General features: G+C 44.5%; 1 protein-coding gene across 1 annotated transcript; it reads right to left on the minus strand.

Annotated features, from left to right (window-relative positions):
* Nucleotides 1–1000: 1000 nt before the first annotated feature.
* Nucleotides 1001–20510, minus strand: ITIH6 (inter-alpha-trypsin inhibitor heavy chain family member 6; the record flags this gene model as incomplete). The annotated part of the gene is given in 18 exon segments (XM_052662715.1): nucleotides 1001–1212; nucleotides 3003–3115; nucleotides 3301–3340; nucleotides 4212–4304; nucleotides 5994–6009; nucleotides 7097–7277; nucleotides 7279–7366; nucleotides 7369–7453; nucleotides 7455–7738; nucleotides 7741–8055; nucleotides 8058–8090; nucleotides 8093–8404; nucleotides 8407–8490; nucleotides 8493–8918; nucleotides 9640–9811; nucleotides 14384–14499; nucleotides 17794–17804; nucleotides 20323–20510. Coding segments are annotated over 18 exon segments (2769 nt in total), but the record flags the coding sequence as incomplete, so codon positions are not given.
* Nucleotides 20511–25755: the final 5245 nt, after the last annotated feature.

The following is a 25755-nucleotide window of genomic DNA, read 5'->3' on the forward strand; positions in this document are numbered from 1 at the left end:
TGTGTGTCTACTGCTGCGTCATGGGATCCTTTTTTGTTCATTCATTTCTTCATTCAGCAAATATTTGCTAAGCACCTACTAAGTGCTAGAAACTGGGGATACATAGATGATTTAGAAAAGGTCCTTGTTCTCAAGTAGCTCACAGTCTAAGTAAGGGATCCAGACAAGTAAATAGTATGCACACAGTATGTACAAGTAAGTACATAGTATGAAAGGTGAATTTGAATGGAATGGGGGTGGGCTGTGGGAACACAGGGGACCAAACTCAATCTATGGAGGGGTCAGGGAAGACTTCCTAGAGGAAGTGGCAACTAAGACTTGAAGAATGTGTAACATTTACCTGAATGAAGCCAAAGAAGGGAATCCCACATAGAAGGAAAAGCACATGCAAGGGCTGATTGGTGGGTTTGTTAGAGAAACTGTGTTTGTGTGCATGCATAGTTGCTCAGTCATGTCTGAGTCTTTGTGACCCTATGGACTGTAGCCCACCAGGCTCCTCTGCCCATGGGATTCTCCCAGCAGGAATACTGGAGTGGGCTGCCATTTCCTCTTCTAAAGGATCTTCCTGACCCAGGGACTGAATCCACATCTTCTGCATTTTCTGCCTTGGCAGGCAGATTCTTTACCACTGAGTCACTTGGGAAACCCTAGGGGAACTGTAAGAGCTTTAAATAAGCCATGGGAGCCAGAGAAGGTTGTGAGGAGTATTGGTGCCTCAGGTTTTTGTTTTAAGGAAGTCGCTTCTAAGGTTGCTCTGGAGTATGGATTAAAAAGGTTAGAGACTGGAGACAGTAAGGACTGTGAGGAGGCAGGAGTCTCAAAGCCTCTAGTTCCCTAGATCTGCATATCTTTGTGTACGTGTTCTGGTGAATGTATCACTTAGTGCCTGTGTTAGTGTGTGTCCCTGTGTGTTTTCATGTCCTCAGGGCTTTGTTCCTGGTCAACCCTGTGCCCTGGCCTCTGAGTCATCAGGTCTCTTGGCTGTGGGGTTCAGGGACCATCACAGGACATAGGCAATGTAGGGTTGGCCCAGAAACCACCATACATGAGAGCATTTCACCAGCCAGCAGGAAGCTCAGTGGGGAAACAGTCTTGGTGAGTCCTTCAGCAGCTTCTTGCCTATGACCACAGGCACACCTGGGCCCTGGTGCCTCCTCAGATTTGGCCCCATAAGCCCTGCCACCAGTTTGATGTCTGCATGCTGGAACTGTCCTGAGGGAGATAGATGGAATACCAGTCAGGTCAGTGTCCTGAGTCCCACTGATAGCTCTGAGAGGATCCTAAAGCAGGGAACGTTGAAAGAAAAGTAGGAGGGAGGAGAGGCAGCAAAGGCCTGGAGGAGGGAAGAGACTGAGCATTGTGTGATTTGTGGAGGAGTCAGATGGGACAGGAGTGTAGCATGAAAGTAGGGGGCCAAAGTGGATGAGATGGCAACAGATAGGGTACAGTCTGGCTTGAAGGAGATAACAAGTTAGATTAGAGAAGTGAGGAGCTTCAAAGGAAGTAAAAATATCTGTTCAATCCACCATCACTGCCCAAAGTTCTTTGGTGGGGGTCTCAGCCTCAGGTTCTGCTAATGTTTCCTGACCTACAGTCTGGCTTCCTGCAATCCTCCTTTATAGCAACATCCAGAGGGATCTTTGTAATACTCAGATCTGACTGTATCTTTCTCCTGTTTCCCTGATGGCTCAGATGGTAAATAATCTGTGTGCAACGCAGAGATGCAGGCTCAGTCCCTGGTCAGGAAGATCACCTGGAGAAGAGAATGGGTACCCACTTCAGTATTCTTGCCTGGAGAATTCTATGGGCAGAGGAGCCAGATGGGCAACAGTCCATGGGGTCTTAGAGTCCAACACAACTGAGCAACTTTCACTTTCACTTTCTCCTGCCTATGCCTTTTCATGACTCCCATTGTCTTCAGGAAAAGTCAAATTCTTCATGCAGGCACTCTAGTCTGACTACTCCAGCTCTATCTCCTCCAATCTCCATTCTTTTCCTCTACACATTTGCTCAGCTTTCCATACTTAGTGCGGGTCTCTCTCCTACAGGAGAACTTTCTTGAGCTCCAAGGCTGGGCAAGGTGCCTCACCTGGATTCCTCCAGCTCCCTGGACTGCTTTCTGTCTAGCACTGATAACTCACTGGGATCACTATCCATGTTTGGGTCTGTCTTCTTCCTAGACCAGGAGCTCTCCAAGGGCAGAGCTTGGTTCTGATTCTTCTTTGTGGTTTGAGGGTCAAGGTGCTGGGGCTAACTGACTTTTCACTGTGGCAGAGTTTCTCTTGGGGTTCAATCCCTGGGAAGATTCCCTGGAGGAGGAAATGGCAACTCACTCCAGCATTCTTGCTTTGGGAATCCCATGGACAGAGGAGCCTGGTGGGCTATAGTTCACAGGGTCGCAAAGAGTTGGACATGACTGAATAGACTTAGGACTCATGCTGGATATCTTAGTGTTATAAATCTTGGTGAATAGTTTATGTCGTGTGTGTCTGGTTATGTACTGGTACATATTATGTATCTTGGGGTGTCAGTGAGTATGCATCTGTCTGTGTATCATGGAATTTGTGTGCATTGGTGTGTTTTATGTATCTAGAGTAGCAGAGTGTGTGTGCCTGTGTGTGTTAAATTCTTGTGAATTGGGATGAATCTGGGGTTATCAGTGTATGTATGTTGATAAATGTGTCATTGTGTATATCTGGGCATGTATTATGCATCAATATGTGTCTGGATGCATATTTGTATGTTACTATTTGTAGGTGTGGAAAGTGTCAAAATATATATCCCTGGGTGTGTGTTTTTGTGAGTTTACTGTATGCCCTAGTATGTGTGTGTGTATCTTTGAGTGTCTTTGTGTTAGAGTGTATTTGTGTTTTCATGTGTCTGAGTATGCATTTGTGTGTTAGTGAGGTGCACTGTTATGTGTTTGTATTAGTCCACAAATGTCTGGGGGAGTTGACATGTATATTTGGCTGTGAAGTTATATGAGATAGAGTCTTTGGTGCTCTCCCCTGCCTTTGGGTCATCTATGAGTTGTAGCAATTCCCATGGATGTTCATCCAGTGTGAAGAAGATCTTCTCTTCTGAGTGTGGGATGTGGATCACAAAGTGGGGTCCCATTTATTGCAAGGCAGGAGGCACAACTCTGTAGTTATAGCCTTAGAAGGTATGGGAGATGAAGAGAGGGGAAAAGAGAGGAGGGGAAGATAGGAGGCCATGTTTATTTCCCCAGAGAGACAGTTCAACCCCAGTCCCAGTGCACAAGCTGTCCTATACTCAAATAAGTCAGCAAGGGTGGCTGGCTTATCCAAGGATGAGAAAGTGAAGATGCTTGGCAACATGCTTGCAGAAGATAGGAGGACTGTGTTGATAGGAGACTGATTATTACATTCCTAGTAACTCTGGGCCCCTCTGACCTCTGAGTCACCCCAAATTCCTGAGCTCAGTACTTAAGTCTTTTCTGATATCTAGTCCCTGCCTACCTCTCCACTCTTCTCTGTATGCTCCAGCCTAACTGAACTGAATATTCTTGTGAGTACCTTACCTTATCTTGCTAGTGACCCCATTGTTTCTGTTTCTCCTGCTACTTGGAATGTTCTCCTTCTTTTAATTATTAATAATCAATTTCTAGTCATTCTTCTAGGTCAGTTCAAATGCTATTTTAAAATTTTATTGATTTATTTTATTTTTGGCTGCACTGGGTCTTCGTTGAAGCACCTGGGGCTCTTCCTTGCTGTGTGTAAGCTTTCTCTAGTTACTGCATGTGGGGGCTACTCTTACTTGTGCTGCACGGGCTTCTCATTGTGATGGCTTCTCTTGCTGCAGAGCATGGGCTCTAGAGCGAGTGAGCTTTAGTAGTTGCAGCATGTGGGCTCTAGAGTGTGGGTTCAGTAGTTGTGACACACAGACTTAGTTGCCCCACAGCATGTGGGATCTTCCCAAACCAGGGATTGAACTGGTGTCTCTTGCATTGTTAGGCAGATTCCTATCCACTGTGCCACCAGGGAAGTCCCATGTTAATATTTTAATTTGCATTTTCATTATGACTTAAGAAGTTGAACATTTGTTCTTTTTTGAAGTGCTGGTTTTAGGTCAATTTTCAATTGGATTGTCCTCATTTTTCTTACTGTAGATTTCTGGAACTTTGTTATATATTATTAACATAAATGGAAATGAAAGCTTGGGGGTCTTTGTCAGGGGAGGTCTTTGTTCATCTTTTGCTAGTACTGCAGAACTTTCCTGAGATTTCATGCTGCCTCCATCTCCTCCAAAGATCTCTTCAGAATTGCTGTCCCGATGTGGATTCCCTGCCAATTGTAGAAGAAATAGGAGAAATCCTTCACACTCTGAGGGCAAAGATGTCTCCAGCCCACCAAAAGGCATACCTTCCTTCTGATTAGGAGAATCTTCATTGGCTTCCCAATCTGACCTTGCACATTGCCAAGACTGAGACCTTATGCTCCCCATGGCATCTTAGTTTTTCAAGCTCAGTTATGTTCAAAATTCTTCCTTATAACATTTATGCATGCATTCACTGGATCATTTTTTATTCATTCAAGTGCTGTTTAAGCATCAGGAACATGGTCTTGAAAAAGTCAGTCATGATTTCTGACGTGGTGAAGCTCATATTTTAGTTGGGAAGGCAGGCATGCATGAATTATAATTACCAATTGTGATCAATGCTATAAGAAAAAAAGAATAGATTGAGAGAGTTGCAGGTACTCAACATAGTGTGAAGCAGTAGTAAGGGGTAAAAAGGACATCTGAGTTGAGATTTAAGGCATGATCTGGTGCTTGAGTGACAATGGAAGAAATAAGGGTGGTAGGCAGGGGCAGGGCAAAGCAGGTCAGAGCAATTTTCAAGCAGGGGGAACAGCTTGGAAGAGGTCCCTGAGTGGAGGCAGGGGAGAGGGTAGGGCCTATTGGAGGAACAGGAGGCCAGTGTGGCCTGAGTTCAGAGGGTGAGTGGGAGAAGGTGAGGTCAGAGAGGTATGGGGTATAGGGCAGGTCATGCAGGGACTTGTAATTCAGATGTATAGAACAGTCTTTTGGACTCTGTGGGAGAGGGAGAGGGTGGGATGATTTGGAAGAATGGCATTGAAACATGTATAATATCATATAAGAAACAAATCGCCAGTCTAGGTTCGATGCAGGATACAGAATGCTTGGGGCTGTTGCACTGGGATGACCCAGAGGGATGGTATGGGGAGGGAGGTGGGAGGGGGGTTCAGGATTGGGAACACATGGACACCCGTGGCAGATTCATGTTGATGTATGGCAAAACCAATACAATATTGTAAAGTAATTAGCCTCCAATTAAAATAAATAAATTTAAATTTAAAAAAAGCTAAAAAAATTAAGAGAACTTTGAACTTTATTCTAAAAAGTACGATAAGAAATGATAAGTACGATAGGAAACCATTGAGGGGAGTTAAGTAGGGAAGAGACATGAAGTGATAAATGTTTTTAAATGATCCCTTTGCTGGGGAAGAATGTCCAAGAGAATATCTCAAAAAAAGAAGCAAGAAAACCAGTGATGAGTCTGGAACAGTTTTACAGGTGAAGCACAATGGTAGTCTGCCCTAAGATAGTGACAGTTGGGGTAGTGAGAAGTGGGTGCATTTGACAAACAGAGATAACTGTGTCAGGAATTGAAGATGGATGGGATATTGGGAGGGAAGATGGTGAAGGAGAGGGGTATGTCAAGAATGTCATGCCCAAATTTATATCCCTGTGAATTATTGTCACCACCAACTGGTTCTAATCCTGCCCTATAAGGTCACCCAGGAAATGTCACTCCTCTCAGGAAGGTGAATAATGAAGTAGTGAATCATATTCATCATGGGACCAAAGTGTGTAGGTTCAAACCTCTTACTAGTGGTGTGATGTGGTGTCACTTCTCTGTGCTTCAGTTTTCCCATGAGTAAAATCCAGATAATAAGAGATTTTTGGTGAAGATTAAAGGAAGACTACAAGTACAGTATGTAGATCAGTACCTGGGCACAGGAAGAGCTAAAAAATGTAAAAAACTAGAAATAAAACCAGCATATGACCCAGCAATCCCACTCCTAGGCGTATACCCTGAAGAAACCAAAATTGAAAAAGACACTTGTACCCCAATGTTCATTGCAGCACTATTTACAATAGCTAGAACATGGAAGCAACCTAGATGTCCACTGACAAAGGAATGAATAAAGAAGTTGTGGTACATATACACAATGGAATATTATTTAGGCATAAAAAGGAATGCATATGAGTCAGTTCTAATGAGGTGGATGAACCTAGAGCCTATTATACAGATTGAAGTAAGTCAGAAAGAGAAAGATAAATATCATATACTAATGAACATATATGGAATCTAGAAAGATGGTACTGAAGAATTTATCTGCAGGACAGCAACGGAGAAACAGACATAGAGAACAGACTTATGGACATGGGGAGAGGGGAGGAGAGGGTGAGATGTATGGAGAGAGTAACATGGAAACTTACATTACCATATGTAAAATAGATAGGCAATGGGAATTTGCAGTCTGTCTCAGGGAACTCAAACAGGGGCTCTGTATCAACCTAGAGGGGTGGGATGGGGAGGGAGATGGGAGGGAGGTTCAAGAGGGAGGGGACATATGTATACCTATGACTGATTCATGTTGAGATTTGACAGAAAACAACAAAATTCTGTAAAGCAATTATCCTTCAATTAAAAATAAAAAAATGTAACATTATTTCACAGCCTTTGGAAAATTTAAAGACAACTGTCATCATCTTCCTCATTTTTTATATTTCTCTCATTAAGCAGGGCTGTTTATGGAGCACAAAACAACCAATCAGACCTACCTTGTTTGTGAAGCATAAGCAATTCTCTTGTCCAACAAAGCAAATGTCAAAGCCACAGCTTGGCCAGTTTGTTTCTGTGCATTTCCCAGTCTTAACATCTCTTCTCTCCCAGGGCCTCTAATTCTGTGCCTATGTGCTGAAGCCCAGAGAAGTTAAGTATCTTGTTTAAAGTCTCAAAGCAAGCAAGCAAGTGGCTTAAATCATAAAAATCGCATGGGCTTCTGGTTCTTAGTGCTCTCTAGTCTCTATTCCCTTGTGGCTTGACCTCTTGTTCATAGACACAGGTGGTGCTTTGGGGCTCTGGAAACAGGTCATGCTGATGCCAGAGCCTTCCAGGGAGCAGCAGAGAGAGCAGGGTGGGGTGAAAGGGAGTAGTGAGGGATTCTCCAAGGGCAGAAATGGTCATGGAACTGCTGGGACTTGTGGGACTTGAGACTGTGCTTGGGAGTATGCAAAGCCTCTGGAGGTGGGGGCCTGAGCTTGGCAGGCCTGGAAAGTAATGGGATTTTGGGTTTATTAGGAGATGGTGTCCTAGATTGGAAAGTGATAAACCTAGGGAAGGTTGGTGAAGTGGGGCACTAGGTTTAAGAGGTGATGGAATTTTAGGGGTCTTAGGTAAGAGGGATCCCAGGTCTAGGCTATGGCATCTTGTTTGGGGTCTTAGGAGCAAGAACCCTTGCTGTGGGGTGTGGTGGGTATTTGAGGATCTGATGTGTGGAGAATTCAGGCCGGGGCTGTGACAGGCTTTTTGATTGTGGTATAAGTACCCCAGGTTGCGGGAGTGATGAGGCATCTCATTTAGGTTATAATGGAGCACCAGGTTTGGAATGCAGCAGAGTAGCATGTTTCATAGGGCCAGTTTGGGGAGGGGCTAGAATGCTAGAATTCAGAGGTGGGACTTGTGTCTTGAATTCATGGCTAATACAGTACCAAGGTTCTGATGTAATGGTGTGCTGGACTTCAGGAGCAATAGGGCACCAAAATTTGCAGGCACAAGGACAGCAGGTTTTGTCCTAAATTTTGGCTGAGCCAAGGTTCCAGAATCCTGTTATGCTGGAATTTGGGACTTTGGGTATGCAATGGTGTATGGGGTACTAGGGATCTGACCCAGTGGCCTTAATTCCTTGGAACTAGGCATCTTCTTTGTAGAGACAAGAGTAGTTGGGGATAAGTAGAACTTTGGCTTCACAAGCCTTTATTTGGGAGAAACAAAGGGCACTAGGTTGGTTGGGTTGTGCCTGCCCCTAGGCCATGACTAAGGGCATGATAGTGCCTTGTCCATCTGTGGTAGAAGTCTGTTTCCTGGCTTTCTCACTGGCTTCTTTGGGCTGTGCCATGACCAGTAAAGTCAGAGGTGTGACAAAATTTTGTTAAAGGGACAGATTGAGGACATTGGCAGCCAGCATGTGGTGAGTGCTGGCATCACAAGTGTGGAAGCATGCCTCCAGTAGCTCTCTAATGGTAATGTAGGCCCAAAGGCAGCATATGAAGTGGGCTGCATTGAGGGCTGGCTCCTCTGGGAAACCAAAGACCTTTTGGCTGCTGATGGCAGCCACTTCACTGTGGCAGGCCATAGAAGCTGACCCTTGGGGCCATGGGCTTCCAGGTGGATGTGTAGTTCCTTCTTGCCTGGCTGCACTTGGCCTACCACTACGGCCCTGAACCACCAAAGTAGTTGGGGAAAAGGGCCCAAGGAGAGGCACTAGTCAAGCCACCCAGGTAGTCCAGATGCACATCTGCCAGCAGAGACTGGAAATCTCTTCATAGAGGCCTTCTGGCTGTAGGGGCTGCACTGGTGTCTTCATATATGTACCAGGCTGCTCCTCAGTTCTCTAGGGACAAACAACACAGCAGTGGAAAGTCAGCATCATTCCCAAAGGCCAAGCTGAAAAGGGCCACTTTGTTGCCCAGTGCCTGACGGATGTTAGAGAGGATCACACTGGAAGTTGTCACTCCAGCTGTGGGCTCCCCATCTGTCAGGAAGATGAAGAGAAGGATCCTCCCCAACAATGGGGTTCCTCCCAAGCTCCGGTTGCTATGCTTTAGCATTGAAGCAGCTGCCAGCAGAGCCATGTTGATGTCAGTCTCTAATTGGAGAGCAGACTGTGAGACCACCTTTTCTAGTAATTTCTACCTCCATTCCAGACACACTGAGCACCTTGTCAACCTCCCAGGCTCAGTCACATCTTATCTTTGCTCATACTGTTTCAGCTGCTTATCCTTCCCAATTCCCCACTCCCACACAAACTCCGAGATCTGACAGTGGGTCCCACATGTCCTTGGCTTTTATCACTCCCTCTCTCAGATTGCTTTGCCTGTCTCCTGGGGGGATGTCTCATTCTTTAGTCAGATTGGCAGCTCCTCAAGGATAGCGTCCCCACATCTATGCTACAGAGGAAGAAGGGGCTGCGTGGTCAGGAGTTGGTAGGAGGGGGATTCTTCAGTAACTGGCTGAGAGAGGATTAATCAAAAGCCAAAATCAGGGCAGAAGCTTACTCAAAATACTTAGAAATAAATATCTAGATTATTGATAAAATATAAAACGAAAGTTTTAGCAAATTATTTTGAGTATATGCTTTAAGGAGGAGGAAACTCAGCCCCAAAGAGGAATGTGCCCTAAAATACACGGAGAATTAGCTGTGCTCTTTCTGTTAGGCAAAGAAGCACAGAAGGATGAAGGAAGATATTTGTGTAAAATTTAAAAGTGATATTTCAGACATAATGAGAGGTAAAGTCGATGGGTGAATGATGGGAGAATTTCCCATGTCACCAGAGTCTGCCAATTTGGGTAGTAGGCCTAACACTTACAACCAGCATCTTCCATATGGCCCAGGTAGTCCTTAGCACTGTGGACATACTGGACGGTGGCCTGGATGGAGCCTCCAGCTTTCTAGACACTAACTGTGTAAGAAAAGGAGATGATGTTGAAGTAGTCACTGGCCCACAGGTTACCAAGGATAACATTCATTGCCTTTTTAGTCTGTAGGATATAGATGAAGTAAAGGAGATGGACCAAGACTCGAGGTCTTGCTCAAGACTGAAAGGCACTTTCTATACAAAGTACTGAGGTCTGAGTGTTGTATGGTTTTAACATTTTCTGATTCTAGCACTCTGTAAATCAGAAGTCCTAAGACCTAAGTCAAAATGCTCTATAGGCTCTAATGGCTCAAAGCCTAGAACTGCACTGTCCAATGGTAACTGCTAGGCACATGTAGTTATTTAAATGTAAACGTATGTTGCTGTTGTTCAGTCACTCAGTAATGTCAGACTCTTTGTGACCCCATGGACTGCAGCATGCCAGGCTTCCCTGTTCATCACCATTTCCCTGAGATTGCTCAAACTCATTTCCACTGAGTCGGTGATGCCATCCAACCATCTTGTCCTCTGTCATCCCCTTCTCCTTCTGCTCTCAGTCTCTCCCAGAATCAGGGTCTTTTCTAATGAGTTGGCTCTTCGCATCAGGTGGCCAAAGTATTGGAGCTTCAGCACCAGTTTTCAAGTGAATATTCAGGGTTAATTTCCTTTAGGATTGACTGGTTTGATCTCTTTGCAGTCCAAGGGACTCTCGAGAGTCTTCTCCAACACCGCAGTTCAAAAGTATCAATTCTTCTGTGCCTTCTTTATGGTCCAACTCTCACATCCACACATGACTACTGGAAAAACCATAGCTTTGACTAGACTGATATTTGTCAGCATTTAATTAATGTTTACCTTTGCAGTATATTTAACTAATGAAATGTACATTAACTAAAATTGAAGAAAAAGTCAAAATTCTGTTTCTTCACTTTCAGTAGCCACATTTCAAGGGTTCAATAACCACATGTAGACAGCAGCTACTGTATTGGACAGTAAATTAGTACATCTAAAAGTACATACTTTTAGAACATTTCCATCATCAAAAAAGTTCTACTGGACTGTGGTGGTCTAGAAGGTTCAAGCTCTGTGCTTTCAGAGCACTAGGATTCATGTGTTCCTATGGTTTATGAACCCCATGACCCAGAATTCAATGATTCCAGGGCTGCCCTAAAGTTTAAGAGTATTGGATCCCCTGGAGAAGGGAATGACTATCCACTCCATTATTCTTGCCTGGAGAATTCCATGGATAGAGAGGCCTGGTGGGCTACAGTGGTTGCAAAAAGTCAGACACGACTGATGACTAACACGTCAATGATTTTGCATGCTTTGGTTGCAGTTCTCTGTAATCTGTTCTTCTACCTTACCATCTGTTTCTTCCAGGCTGGTCTTCTCACCAGCCCCCAGATAACCTAGATTCCATTTCATCTCCACAATTTTGCTCTTTATTTATTTGTATCTTCACAGTTACTTCAGTTGCTCTTTCTCTGGGCAGCCTTTCCTTGATTGCCTACTCTGATCCATGCCTTTCACACCCAGACATTCTCTGTCCCAAACTATTTGCTGATTATCTTATGTGGAATATTTTCATCCTCCATACAGATATTGTGTCCTCTGAGGCCAGGGCTTAGAATGCTATTTCCCCTTGGCTCCCTTCTCCATGATGTATTTAGTATAGGGCTAGACTCAAGGACTATAGTATGCAGGTTCTAGTATTAGGTTCCATTTATAGGATACTTGCTATGTTCCTGGCACTGTAGTTTAGATGCATGAGCTCATTTTATCTTTACAGCAACACAATGAACAAGGTGCTAACAGTATCTTCATTTTACAAGTGATGACACTGAGGCTCAGAGAGTGAAGTGGCTAGTCGTTGATGGACCAAGGACTCAAATGTGTATTTTGGAGGTGTTAAATCCAGTGATTTAAAGCATAATCTTTTATATAGGTGTGGATTCTAGAAACCACACGAAGAACATTTGTGGCTTCCCTTTTCTCTCTACATCTTAAACTGATAGAAGATGCCTTGAATGCTCCTAAGTAAGTCACAAGTTTTCCTGCCATAAGATGGGATAGGTCACACATTCTGGGATCAGAAGCTGAGCATCATATTCTTATTTCCATTGAGAGGACTGACACATAAAGGATGGCTTTTCCTAAGAATCTCCTATCCAGGGACAGATTATATTTTTAGAAGTATGTTACTTAATCTCCTACTATTTGGAGATTTTCCAGCTGTCTTTCTGTTGCTGATTTCCAGTTTTATTCCATTTATTCTGAGAGCATACTTTGTATGATTTATATTATTTTAAATTTGTTAAAGTGTATTTTATGACCCACAATGTAGACTATTTTGGCAAATGTTCTATGTGAGCTTGGGGCAAATGTGTATTGTTGGATGAAGCATTGTATAGATGTCAGTTAGATCCAATTAATTGATGGTGCTATTCAGTTCAACAGTGTCCTTATGTATTTTCTGTCTGCTGGATATGTCCATTTCTAATATAAAGAAATTGAAGTCTCCAACTATATTAATGAGTTTTCTATTTCTTCTTGCAGTTCTATTAATTTTTGCCACATATATTTTGACACTGTAATTTCAATTGGATACACAGTAAGGATTATTATGTCTTCTTGGAGACTCAATCTGTTTCCATAATATAATGCACTTCTTAATCTTAACAATTGTCTTGCTCTGAAGTGTACTTGGTCTGAAATTAATATAGCTGTTCAGCTTTCTTAGGAAGCATAGCATATGGTTCTATCCTGTTATTTTTAATCTCTCTGTGTCTTTATATTTAAAATGGGCTTCTATAGGAGAGGGAGAGGGTAGGATGATTTGGGAGAATGGCATTGAAACATGTATAATACCATATATGAAACGAATCGCCAGTCCAGGTTCGATGCATGATACTGGATGCTTGGGGCTGGTGCACTGGGACGACCCAGAGGGATGGTATGGGGAGGGAGGAGGGAGGGGGGTTCAGGATGGGGAGCACGTGTATACCTGTGGCAGATTCATGTTGATGTGTGGCAAAACCAATACAATATTGTAAAGTAATTAACCTCCAATTAAAATAAATAAATTTATATTAAAAAAATTAAAAAAACAAAATGGGCTTCTAGAAAACATATAGTTGGTTCTATTGTTTTCTTTTCTTTTAATTGACACTGACAGCTTCTATCTTTTAACTGGTATAATTAGACAAGTCATCATTAAAATGATTACTGTTATAGCTAGATTAATATTTGCTATATTTTAAAATTGCTTTCTCTTCATTTTCCTTTTTTGCTTTGTCTTCTATTCTTTTTTCTGACTTCTTTGATTTTAATTGAGTGTTTTATATGGTCCTGTTTTCTCTCATTTCTTAGCATATCCATTATGTTAAGAAAATTTATTAGTGGTTGCCCTAGAGTTTAAAATATGCCTTTACAGTTAATCCAAGTCTACATTCAAATAACATTTTATGACTTCATGTATACTACATGTACCTTGTGACAGTGTAGTCCAATTGCTTTCTCTTGTCCCTTATAGCACTGCTGTCATTAATTTCACTTATCAATAAGCTATAATCACCGAATACATCGTTGCTCTAATTATTCTGAGTAAATTGTTATCTGTTAGATCAATTAGTTTAAAAATAAAATATATTATTTTATCTTTATTTATTATTTCTCTAACAATCTTCCTTTCTTTATGTAGATCCAAGTATCTGAGCCATCTCATTTTCCTTCTCTCTGAAGAACTTCTTTTAACTTTTAGCTGTGCAAGACAGGTCTACTGGTGACAATTATCTCAATATTGGTTTGGCTGATAAAGTCTTTATTTTTCATTTTGGAAAGGCAATTTTGTTGTCAAATTGGGTGGTTTTCTCTTTCGACACTTTAAATATTTCACTGTACTCTCTTTTATCTTGCATGGTTTCTCAAGAGAAATTCAATGTAATTCTTATCCTTGTTCCTCTATAAGAAAGATTTTATTTTCTGTGGGCTTTTTCAGGATTTTCTCTTTGTCTTTGATTTTCTGCATATGCCTCCATGCACATCTTTTAGTATTTATCCTGCTTAGTGTGCTGTGAGCTTCCAGGACCTCTGATTTGATAGATGTCATTTGTTATTTGGAAAATCTGTGCCTGTTATTCCTTCAAATATTTCTTCTGCAACTTTCTTTCTTCTCCTTATGGTATTCCCATTAAACATGTTACACTTTTGTACAAGTACGTAGTTCTTGGATATTCTGTTGGTTTTCTATTTTTTTTTTTTTTATTCTCTTTTCTCTTTGCTTTTCAGTTGGGGAAGTTCTATTCTCATATCTTCAAGTTCACTGATTCTTTCTTTGGCCATGTTCAGTCCTCTGATGAGCCATAGAAAGCATTTTTCATGATCGTTACAGTGTTTTATATTTCTAGCATTCTTATAAATTTTCTTAGAGTATACCTCTCTGGTTAAATTTCCCATCTGTTCTTGAATGTTGTCCACTTTTCCCATTAGAATCCTAAGCATATTAGTCATACTTGGCTCCATGTTTATGGTGGTCCTAATTGATAAGGAAACAAGACACTAAGGTAGGCCTAGGTCTATAAGGTCAAAGGGTGATGGGATGGCAGTGAGTCCGGTCTCAGGGAACCACTGTTCCAGCACTCTGCTTTCTGAGCTTTCTAAATCAAAAGCTACAAAAGACCCCCAGGGTCCCTGTTACCTGCTTCATCTTGGTACCACACATGGAGCCACTCATGTCAAAAACAAACTCCACATTTTTACCAACAGGTGGAAGGCCTCTGGGTGCAAACCATAAATAAAATAGCCATTGTAAATCTGAGGAAAATGGAAATGAAATCAACAAAGACTGTGAAAGGGTCTAAATCAAGTCCTCTCTTATTTTGCTACATAAAACTCTATGCTTTTCCTTCCTAGGCCTTACCACTGTTGCCATTAAAAAGGCATTTGTGGGATTGCTTGCTCAATATCCATCTCCTCCACCGGAACTTTGTATCTCTGCTGATCAGACTGCCAGCCCAGGGCCTGCCCCTGAGTGTGGAGAGAATGAGACTGGCTTGAGGCCAAAGGCTCCAAGGATCAGGATCTCTATAATATGTGAGTTCCTGTCTGTGAGAGCTTGGCTTGCACAGTCTTGAGGGCCCCTAGGGACAGTTTGCCTGGGCTCCAGGAACTGTAAGTACTGTTTCAACCTCTCTCTGTAGAGTGAGTCTGAGGCCCAGCTCCATTGCTGCCAGGGGCTGGGAGTTTGCAGGGCCTCCCTCTCCTCCTTCAGCCTCCTTTCTGCTGTTGCTGGGCAGAGCAGGGAGGGGAGGAGGGAGCAGAGTCTGAGTGAGCAGTTTGTTCAGAAGGGATTGGTTAGACCAGGTGCAGATGCCTTGGGCTATCAGGTATGCGATTGGCTGCTGACCCCCTTCCCCCACTCCATCTCTCTTTCTGCAGAGCCTGGGGCCTGGGACAGCTGGGGGAAAGGGAGAGGGAAGTTGGGAGGGCCCCCAGGACCAGTGGCAGCTCAGCCTAAGGAAGTATAGGCTTGCAGAGGGTCTGTGCTGCCCAGAAGCCTGCAGCAGGCTCTGCCCCAGGATAACCAGCTTATTCTCTTCTCAGACATTCAGGCATTCTCTGATCACAAAGCTGGACACACTATCTCCTCCCCTCTTGGAGGGCGGGAGCTGGGAGTGGAGAGAAGGGAGGAAGGTGGGAGGACATCTTGCTCTTCTCCTCCATGCCAGCCTTTTGATTAATTCACAAGCACAAGTTTAGGCTCTGTCTGCACTTTTCCCTTGCACACCACAGCAGTCCCCCAAGGCCCGAGTCAAACATCCTGCCACTGCCCAAGCAACAGGCAAAGGCCTGAGTCAAACATCCTGCAACTGTCCAAGCAACAGGCAGAGTCCAGCTCTCTTTCCATGTTCTTCCCATACCTGTGCAGGTGAGAGCTTCTGGGAAAATCACATCCCTACCTCTCCATGCACCCAGGTTCACTGGTGGTGCCACACCTCACATCTTATAAACCAGCGGCATTACCTCTCACACTTTCTTCAGCTATCATGCCACACTGTTCTCAGGAACCGTCTCCCTTCCCTCCACAGGAGAACAGTAAGGGCACCAGGCCATGTCCCTTGGACTGCCCACTCCACTCTTGCACAAGGTCCATATGCCTGTATGCCTCATCCCTCTACTGAAAGACAAAGCAATCCTTCCCTGACCCCATGCATGTCCAGCCTCCAGGACCTCTTCCACCAGCCAGACTCCTACTCTCCAACCCCACCCATGCACCCGACTGGGTCTTCTTTAGAATTTAAACATGTTGCTGTCTTTTCCATCCACTAAGACAGCCTCCATTCATCCCGACCCCACCCAAACTTCAAACCAGCTCCTTTCTTCCCGGTAGCACGCCAAGGTAATGAACTCACAGCTGTAATGGTCTTCTCACCTCCAGTTTACTCCGCTGCCTACTGGAGCCTAGCTCCCACCCTCACCACTGATCCTTCTCTCACCAAAGGCATCAATGACTAGTTGGTTTGAAAACTCACTGGGTGTACTTCAGTTCTCCTCAGACTGCACCTCTCTGATGCTGCTCACAATTGACAATCACTTCTGGTCCTTAGAAGAATCTTGTCCCCTGGGATTCAGAGATGACGAAAGCTCCTTATTCTCCTACAGGCTCTCAGGCCCATGGGGTTCAGTCTCTTTCTTCAGCTCCATGTTCTCCTCGTGTTCCATGAGCAGTGTTGCCTAATATTTATCAGTCGTGGCATGCAAAGAAAATGATTACATTTGTGTAGCACGATGGGGGAAGTGGTGGGCATTGAGAACCCTGAACAGCCCAATGTCAGTTGGTGGGGCTGGATATCCCAAGGGTTGTGGAGGTCAATAGCTGCTAGACTGGGAAGCTCTGCTTTAGCAACTGCCATCCTAGATCTGCTCTTCTGGCTCTAGATGTTCTGCTTGGGTCACCTCTCTAGCTCTCTTGGATTCAACCCATGAATCTCCATTGCTGACCCCACAAGTCCTTCTCCAGTCCAATGCTCTTCACTCGTCCCCCTCCACAAATTCATACCCACTCACCACTGGACCCATTCCCTTGGATGGCTGAAGCCTCTCAACATAAACTTTATATTCCTTATCAAGCCCCTGCAGCACGCATGGCCCTCAGGCTCACCTCTGAACATATCATGAGCCTCAAATCAACGCTTCAGGAACACCAATCCTCTTGTAGTTCCCTTCACAACCCTGGATTTTTCCAAGCCCCATTCTTTATATCATGCAACCCTCAGTTTACTAGATTGCCTTTGCCTCTGAGAGCGTCCTTCCCAACCTGGCACATGTTTTTGAATTCTTTAAGGCCACAGTATGACTTTACTTTCTCCAGGGAGCACTCTCTGACCTCCTCACCCCTCACAATGGCTTCCATCCATCATACTTAAGCTGTCATTGACAAAGCACTTCTCATCCTGTGTCATTCTTGCATGTCTCTGTTTCACCTGGAGACGGTAAATAAGATCTGTGTGTGATTCACTTCAGGGTTCCAAACACAGGCAGTAGAGGGCATAACGGATTAGCTGTTCATGGAGTGAGGGTGTTGGGCTTTGAAAGGCAGGCATACTCAAATAAAATGGTAGGTAGGTGGATTGAAGGGTTCTTGTTTTGGGGATGCAGGAATCAGAGCACACACTGGATGGGAGTATCAGTTCAATTCAGCCACTCAGTCATGTCCGACTCTTTGCGACCCCATGGACTGCAATGTGCCAGGCTTACCTCTCCAACACCAACTCCTAGAGCTTGCTCAAACTCATGTCTGTCAAGTCAGTGATGCCATTCAACCATCTCATCCTCTGTCGTCCCCTTCTCCTCCTGCCTTCAATCTTTCCCAGCATCAGGGTATTTTACAATGAGTCAGTTCTTCACATCAGGTGGCCAAAGTATTGGAGCTTCAGCACGAATATTATTCAGGACTGATTTCCTTTATGATTGACTGATTTGATGTCCTTGCAGTTGAAGGGACTCTCAAGGGTTTTCTCCAACACCACAGTTCAAAAGCATCAATTCTTCAGCACTCAGCTTTCTTTATGGTCCAACTCTCACACCCATACATGACTACTGAAAAACCATAGCTTTGACTAGATGGACCTTTGTTGGCAAAGTAATATCTCTGCTTTTTAATATGCCATTTAGGTTGGTGATACCTTTTCTTCCAAGAAGCAAGTGTCTTTTAATTTCATGGCTGCAGTCACCATCTGCAGTGATTTTGGAGGCCAAGAAAATAAGTCTGTCAGGGTTTCCATTGTTTCCCCATCTATTTGCCATGAAATGATGGGACTGGATTCCATGATCTTAGTTTCCTGAATGTTGAGTTTTAAGCCAGCTTTTTCACTCTCCTCCTTCACTTTCATCAAGAGGCTCTTTAGTTCCTCTTCACTTTCTGCCATAAGGGTGGTGTCATCTGTGTATCTGAGGTTATTGATATTTCTCCCGGCAATCTTGATCCCAGCTTGTGCTTCATCCAGCCCGGCATTTCACATGATGTACTCTGCATATAAGTTAGGTAAACAGGGTGACAATGTACAGCCTTTGCACACTCCTTTCCCCATTTGGAACCAGTCTGTTGTTCCATGTATAGTTGTAACTGTTGCTTCTTGACCTGCTTTCAGATTTCTCAGGAGGCAGCCAAGGCAGTCTCGTATTCCCATCTCTTTAAGGATTTTCCACAGTTTGTTGTGATCCACACAGTCAAAGGTTTCGGAGTAGTCAGTAAAGCAAAAGTAGACATTTTTCTGGAGGTCCCTTGCTTCTTCTATGATCCAGAGGATGATGGCAATTTGATCTCCGGTTCCTCTGCCTTTTCTAAAGGCAGATTTACATATGGAAGTTTGAACACCTTTCCAGCTTGAACATTTGGAAGTTCTCGGTTCACATGCTGTTGAAGCCTCGCTTGGAGAATTTTGAGCGTTACATTGCTAGTGTGTGAGATGAGTGCAATTGTGCGGTAGTTTGAGCATTCTTTGGCGTTGCCTTTCTTTGGGATTGGAATGAAAACTGACCTTTGCCAGTCCTGTGGCTGCTGTTGCGTTTTCCAAATTTGCCTGCATATTGAGTGCAGCACTTTCACAGCATCATCTTTCAGGATTTGAAATAGCTCCACTGGAATTCCATCACCTCCACTAGCTTTGCTCGTAGTGATGCTTCCTAAGGCCCACTTGACTTCACATTCCAGGAGGTCTGGCTCTAGGTGAGTGATCACACCATCGTGATTATCTTGGTCGTGAAGCTCTTTTTTGTACAGTTCTTCTCTGTATTCTTGCCACCTCTTCTTAATACCTTCTGCTTCTGTTAGGTACGTACCATTTCTGTCCTTTATCGAGCCCATCTCTGCATGAAATGTTCCCTTGATATCTCTAATTTTCTTGAAGAGATCTCTAGTCTTTCCCATTCTGTTGTTTTCCTCTATTTCTTTGCATTGATCACTGAGGAAGGCTTTCTTATATCTCCTTTCTCATCTTTGGAACTCTGCATTCAGATGCTTATATCTTTCCTTTTCTCCTTTGCCTTTAGCTTCTCTTCTTTTCTCAGCTATTTTCAAGGTTTCCTCAGACAACCATTTTGCCTCTTTGCATTTCTTTTCCTTGGGGATGGCCTTGATCACTGCCTCCTGTAAATGTCATGAACTTCTGCCCATAGTTCTTCAGGCACTCTGTCTATCAGATCTAGTCCCTTGAATCTGTTTGTCACTTCCACTGTATAATCTTAAGGGATTTGATTTAAGTCATACCTGAATGGTCTAGTGATTTTCCCTACTTTTTTCAATTTATGTCTGAATTAGGCAAGAAGGAATTCATGATCTGAGCCACGGGCAGCTTGCAGCACTGAAGCACGGTCTTCAGGATGAGGAGGACATGCACCAGTGGACAAAGGAAGAAGACATTCCCAAGGTGGCAGATAGTTGGAGCACATACTCAGGCACAGATGTTTGGCAGGTTCGGGTGCTTTGGGACAATGGTGTGTGATGTGTCATGGTGTGGGGGCAGCTGGAGGATGGTTTGTGTGCTGGAGGCAGTGAGAGGTGCTGTGGAACAAGCCGGCTGGGACCAGACATCTCAGGCTGCCACACGATTGCTGTCAAGACAAGCATCCCGGATCAGCCTCTGTTCCTCTGGAAGAGGACGGGACCTTGGCATGTTCTTTGTGAGTGTGTGAGCTCAGAATTTAAGGGCTCCCAGTTTAGGCAAATGGCTCAAAAGAGGCTAAAAGGCTTTTTAAAATGTAGGGACATCCAGAAAACCCAAGAGAACATGAGAGTATCAGAGCTGCAGAAACTGTGAGAGTCTAATCACTGGCCAATATTTCCCTTCCTAAAAGGACTGGTTAGGAGTGGGCTATGGCTTGCTTCACTTAGGAGTGTGTTTACCTGGAGTTCAGTTCAATTTATTGAATTCAAGCTCCAGGTCTCTAAGCCTTTGGGGTACACGTGCTTCCCCGCTGTGAAGTCATGTGTTGCTACACACCATCTTGTCTGTGTGCACTAATCCTCGCTGATCCCCAGGGAGAAACAAACAAGTACCTCGTGGAGGCCAGCGCCTTGTTTCCCACGACTGTCTGACTCCTGAGCTCACTTTCCGTTCTGCCGGCCCTCTCATTTGCCTGTCTCCTATGATGTCCTCCAATTCTACATCACACTGGACCACAAAGTTGGCCATGATCCCTGAGCTGGAGAAGGCAGACTGATCTTGCAGTGATGGACAGAAGGTAATTCGGACACAGGTCTCTCCCCTCTCAATCCTGGTGGGTGGGGGCGAGTCAGCCTCACCTGCATGGGTGGTGGTATGAAGAGTTCACCAGGCAGAAAGCCAAGTAACGGGACATCAAAAGGGGCAATATCTGGGGAGGATGAGACGTGAGCTCTGCACCACCTGCTGCTCCATTTGCTTGCAACACCCCCACCCCACCTGCCCAAATACCACATGCTTCTCCCAAACCTACAATCAGCTGCCCCTACTCGGCCTCTTCCAAGCAAGCCCAGCCTGACAGACCCAGCCCCCACTCAGCTCCCAGGCTCTGGCAGTCTGGCTATCACTCACAACTTCATTCTGGCTCATTTGCCATCCATCCTGGAGCCCAGGCTCTGGAGGAGTGTCATGTCCTCATGAGCCTGGATTTCCTCCCGGAGAGACTGTGGTGTGTGTTGCAGAGAGAGACAGATACACAGACAGGGACTCGGTCTCCCCCAACACCCCTTACTGCTGTGGGAGCTTACAGTCTAGCAAGGTTCTCTTCTAGATAGAATTTCATGTGTTTTTTCCCCCCTCTGCCTTTTGACTCTCAGAGAATCACATGTGTGAATAAGCCTTTTAGCGCCTTGTGAAATCACAGACGAATTTCTGGTCCCGGATGTTTGCTGAGCTGGCCACAAGATCAACTCCTCTGGAATTTCAGTCCAAGACAAATGTCCATTTAGATATGCCTCTGTGCCTCCTTTCCCCGCCCCCCCGCCCCCCCCCCCCCCAGCCCAGAACATGGAAACTAGGGAATTCTGCTCCCCACCCCCTTTCCTGCTGCAGCTGTCAGGAAGCTTAGGGGCAAACTGAGCTCCCATACTCTCTGAGGCGCCTGCTTACATACATTCCCTTGGCTTCCTTCCTTTCAGAGGTCTTTGTTCTGTTTGATCTCCACAGGATTGGCTCTCCCCTCTGTTTTAACCCTTAAGGAGAAGGGGCGGGGAGAGGGAGCTGCCATTTATGGCTCAGCGTTTAAGAGTGCAGGCTCCAAGGACTCAGTTGCTGCCTCTGGGCCCCTGGACAAGTTATTCACACTCTCTACACCTCAGGCTCCTCATCTGTAGCATGGGAAGGATAATAGCTCCTCTTTCATAGATAAAGTTAGTGCAAATTCAGTGAGATCACTTATGTAAATCATTTGGAACCATACTTGGATCTTCGTAAGTGCTTGATAATGCTGCTGCTGCTAAGTCACTTCAGTCGTGTCCGACTCTGTGCGACCCCATAGACAGCAGCCCACCAGGCTCCCCCGTCCCTGGAATTCTCCAGGCAAGAACACTGGAGTGGGTTGCCATTTCCTTCTCCAATGCATGAAAGTGAAAAGTGAAAAGTGAAAGTGAAGTCGCTCAGTGGTGTCCAACTCTTAGCAACCCCATGGACTGCAGCCTACCAGGTTCCTCCATCTATGGGATTTTCCAGGCAAGAGTACTGGAGTGGGGTGCCATTGCCTTCTCCGATAATTACCTCTTGATAATGCTAAGGATTACAGTTATCATCAGGTCTTCATTACTGGGTACCAGTGATTTGCGGGGAGGAATTTTCTCAAATTCTCACAGTGGTCCTGGGCCGTAGATTGTGCATGCTCATTGTGCAGATGGGAAAAGTGAAGGAGAGCCAGTGAGTGATTTGCCTGCTGCCTCACCTTCACAGAAGGTCAAAGCTGGGATTTGAACCCAGGTCTGTGTCTGTGTCTCCCCACCTCCACATTCCATGCTGTCTGTCTGGGTGAGCAGGGTCAAATTAGGTAGGACCTTCGAAGATAAACAGTTTAGTGAGAGTGGCCACATAACACGGGTGATTTCTCTGTGCCTGTTCACTCGTCCCTCAGAGGAGGCCTCTAGCCCAGATCACTGGTTCTCCAATATGATTGGACATCAAGCTCACTCGCAAATGGATTATAAAGATAGATTCCTGGGCCCCTCCACAACCTACTCATGCAGACTCCAGGAGGGTGAGGCCCAGGAATCTGTATTTGGACAGTTCATATAGTGATTCTGCTGTAGCCAGTGTGGCCTTCAAATGCCTCGAGGTGAAGTTTGAAGCAAGACTGGCAGCCTTGATGTTTCTCTGACCTATAGGGCCTGAGATATCCTCTGGGGGCAGACTGTCCTTCACTGTCATCCCATTGCGTCCCATTCTCAGTCGTAATTCCATTAGAAAGCAAGTGTGGCCACTGCATCTCTTAGCAGAATATATAGGAAAAGGTTACTGGTAACTTATTCAGAGATTCCCTCATTCACACTTATTTACTGAATCATTTATTACATTACATTCACCCACTCTACTCACACATTCACCAATTCCCCTTGTCTCTCACATTTACTCTCTTCATCAATCAGAATGCTATTAAAAAACAGATGGCTCACTTAGTGGGTAAACTGAAGACAAATTAGTGAAGATGTAAGTCTCCTGAGGCACAAAGTACTCTGGGTGCTCCCCGTCCACTATCTAATGTGATACTCACAGAGCCCAGGCTGGGTGACTTAATGCTGTTCTCATGTTATAGGAAGGAGATATGAAGCCAGGATGGGCCCAGGACATGCCCCAGGCCACACAGGGATCCTGTGAGGGAGCCGGGGTAAATTAAATCCCGTCACTTGCCTCCCATTCAGGACTCCTTCCACTAGAGCACACTGACCTCTGATTCATAATCCATAATTAGAATGTGTGGACACAATGCCTATATTTGTACATAAAAACATGTGCCTGTATCTGTACATTTGTGCAGATGTTCCTCACGCATCATCTGTGATTAGAAACATGCCCATCTGCAAAAGAAGAGTGAATCAGTTGCTCATCTGCACTCCCACAAACCTAAGTGCTTCCTTTTGCTGCTGTCACTGTTTCCCTCACTGGACAGGCTGTCTTGAGAACATGCCACCCCAGTACCCAGCATGGGCCGTGAACACTGTTAGTTACCAGTGGATGTTTGTTGAATGAACAAGTCAATGTCTGAGTGAGTTGAGTGATTGCCTGTGACAGATTGGGATGCTGTATGAGGCCTGTGACAAGCCCCAAGCAGAGAATTAAAGCACAAGTCTCTACAGTTTTGGAGCATAAGCCATGCTTTTTTTGAATATTACCCTCCTTTTGAGAAACAGCTCCTGGCACCTGATGATTGAGTTTATAAAGTTAAATCACCGGCCCTGGTAGAGATTGAACGAATAGCCATGGGACCCCAAGTGACCATGCAAACTGAGCTGCCCATCCTAGGCTTGGTGCTATCTGATCTACCAGCCCCTAACATTGGACAGACAGTAACAGCACTCCACCAACAAAGAGCAGTGTTATATTCAAAGTCACTCTGGAGCAGGTCCTGAAAGCAAAAGCGAGTTAGAGAGGGCACAAACTCACAGCTACTTCCATCACATTGCTTCCTCTCCCTCAGCTCACTCCTAGGTCCTTGTGGTGAGTCCCAATAACCAGTTTACTGAAGAAGAAAAAACCCAGGAACATGATTTGCAGATGATACTGTCTGATAAGCAGGAACTAACTGAAAGTTAACAGCCCTACTGAAATGTGACCCTGATGGGAGGTAAGGAAGGGAGGAGACATAACTTGGAGCTGTGCATCTGGTTGCTCTCTTAATTCAGAAAGTGTCCTACCCAGGGATCTGATCAATGCCAATTAACAGTCTTGTCAGATGGTCAGATGCTGGGAAGGAACAAGATTGGAAAACTGGTAGCAATAACAAGGAGGCAGCAAAATACGTGGAGAGTGCTTATTATAAGGCACAGTCTAATTGCTTTGCTTACATGTATATGCGGAGTAAGTGAATGGATCTTTTGGAATGGGCTGAGTGTGAGAATATTTGTGTTGCATGAGAATGCTTACTACTGGGAGCATGATGACCCAGCCTGTGGGGATCCGTCAACCTCTTTCTCTAGACATCCCAGTGCTTGTCAGATGAGCCAATGAACAAAACTACCATTGTAGAAGGGATGGATGTTACTCAGGGGTTTGACATGGATTTACCTTCTCATAGGTTGACTTGGCTACCAACAGTGTTGAGTGCCCAATTTCTCAACAGTAGAAACCCCAATGTCACCATTTCTTAGGAGACCAACAAGTCCTTGGATGACAGAGGGATTACAATGGAACTTTTCCATCAGGGACTGGGCATCAATTTGTCCTTATGGAAATAACCACATATTCTGGAATGGATTCGCCTCCCCTGGTGCTTTTACCAGAACCATCATCCTTGGATTTTCTAATTACTTTATATACTTTGTACATCTTTGAAATATCCTATACAATATTTCTTCTGGTCAAGAAACACATTTCACAGTGAAAGAGGTAAGACAAATGGTCTAATGACAAGGGCTTTATATGTTCTTATCACATACACCATCACCCATAAGCAACTGCCTTTGCAGAAGAGTGGGATGGCCTATGAAACATTTCAATCTAGTGATAGGAAACAACATTTTGTGAAGTCTGAAGGCCATTCTGCAGAATTCAGCATATTCTGTGAATCGATAACTAATATATGATGCTCTTTCTCCCATAAATAGAATACATAGGTCTAGAAACTAAAGGATAGAAGAAGGAATGACACTTCTCATCACTTCACTTAGTTAAACAATTTCGATTCACAGGAAGTTGAGACTTCTACCTGGCCATTTGGTGTTCCTCATGACATTGAAGCAATAGGCAAGAAAGGCGGGGGTAGGGGAGATCAGTTCACTATGTGACTGGGATGAGTGATCCCAACTACCAAGGGGAAATAGGGAGTCTATCTGCCTCACAGTGGGGTAGGGAAGAGTATACCTAGAACCCAGGAGATTCACTGCATGACCCTAGCACTACCATGTCCAGTGGCAAAAGGTCAATGCAGATTATGGCAAGCCAATACAGGACTTCCAAGAGCTTAGATTTCGCACAGTCATTGTGGAGGCAACCTCTAGGGTCTCACACAAGTTAATTCTACAAAGCATGCTCAGGATTGCTGGACCCACTGGAGAGGGCTTAATGTACCTTATATTTGAGGCCCAGGAAATTCCTTTGGTACCTTCATCCACATCATACTCAGTGATAATCCAAAGATTATCCAAATGATACAATAGCCATACACACACAGGACATGGTGGTTCAATGTACAATCTAGTTCAAAGCCTGCAGCATATCTAGAATAGGTTGCAAGGTAGGTAGAAAAAAGGGTATCACCCAAAATTCGTGGACTTGAAGCTGGAGATAGTAGGTGAAAAGATTTGGGTTGATCTCTGTTTGGAAAATGGGTGAATGGCAATTATACATGAATTAATAGAATTATGTTGGACTAAGGCATTTTTGAAAGTGT

The sequence above is a fragment of the Budorcas taxicolor genome, chromosome X, assembly GCF_023091745.1.
Source record: "Budorcas taxicolor isolate Tak-1 chromosome X, Takin1.1, whole genome shotgun sequence".
In the NCBI taxonomy this organism is placed as follows: domain Eukaryota; kingdom Metazoa; phylum Chordata; class Mammalia; order Artiodactyla; family Bovidae; genus Budorcas; species Budorcas taxicolor.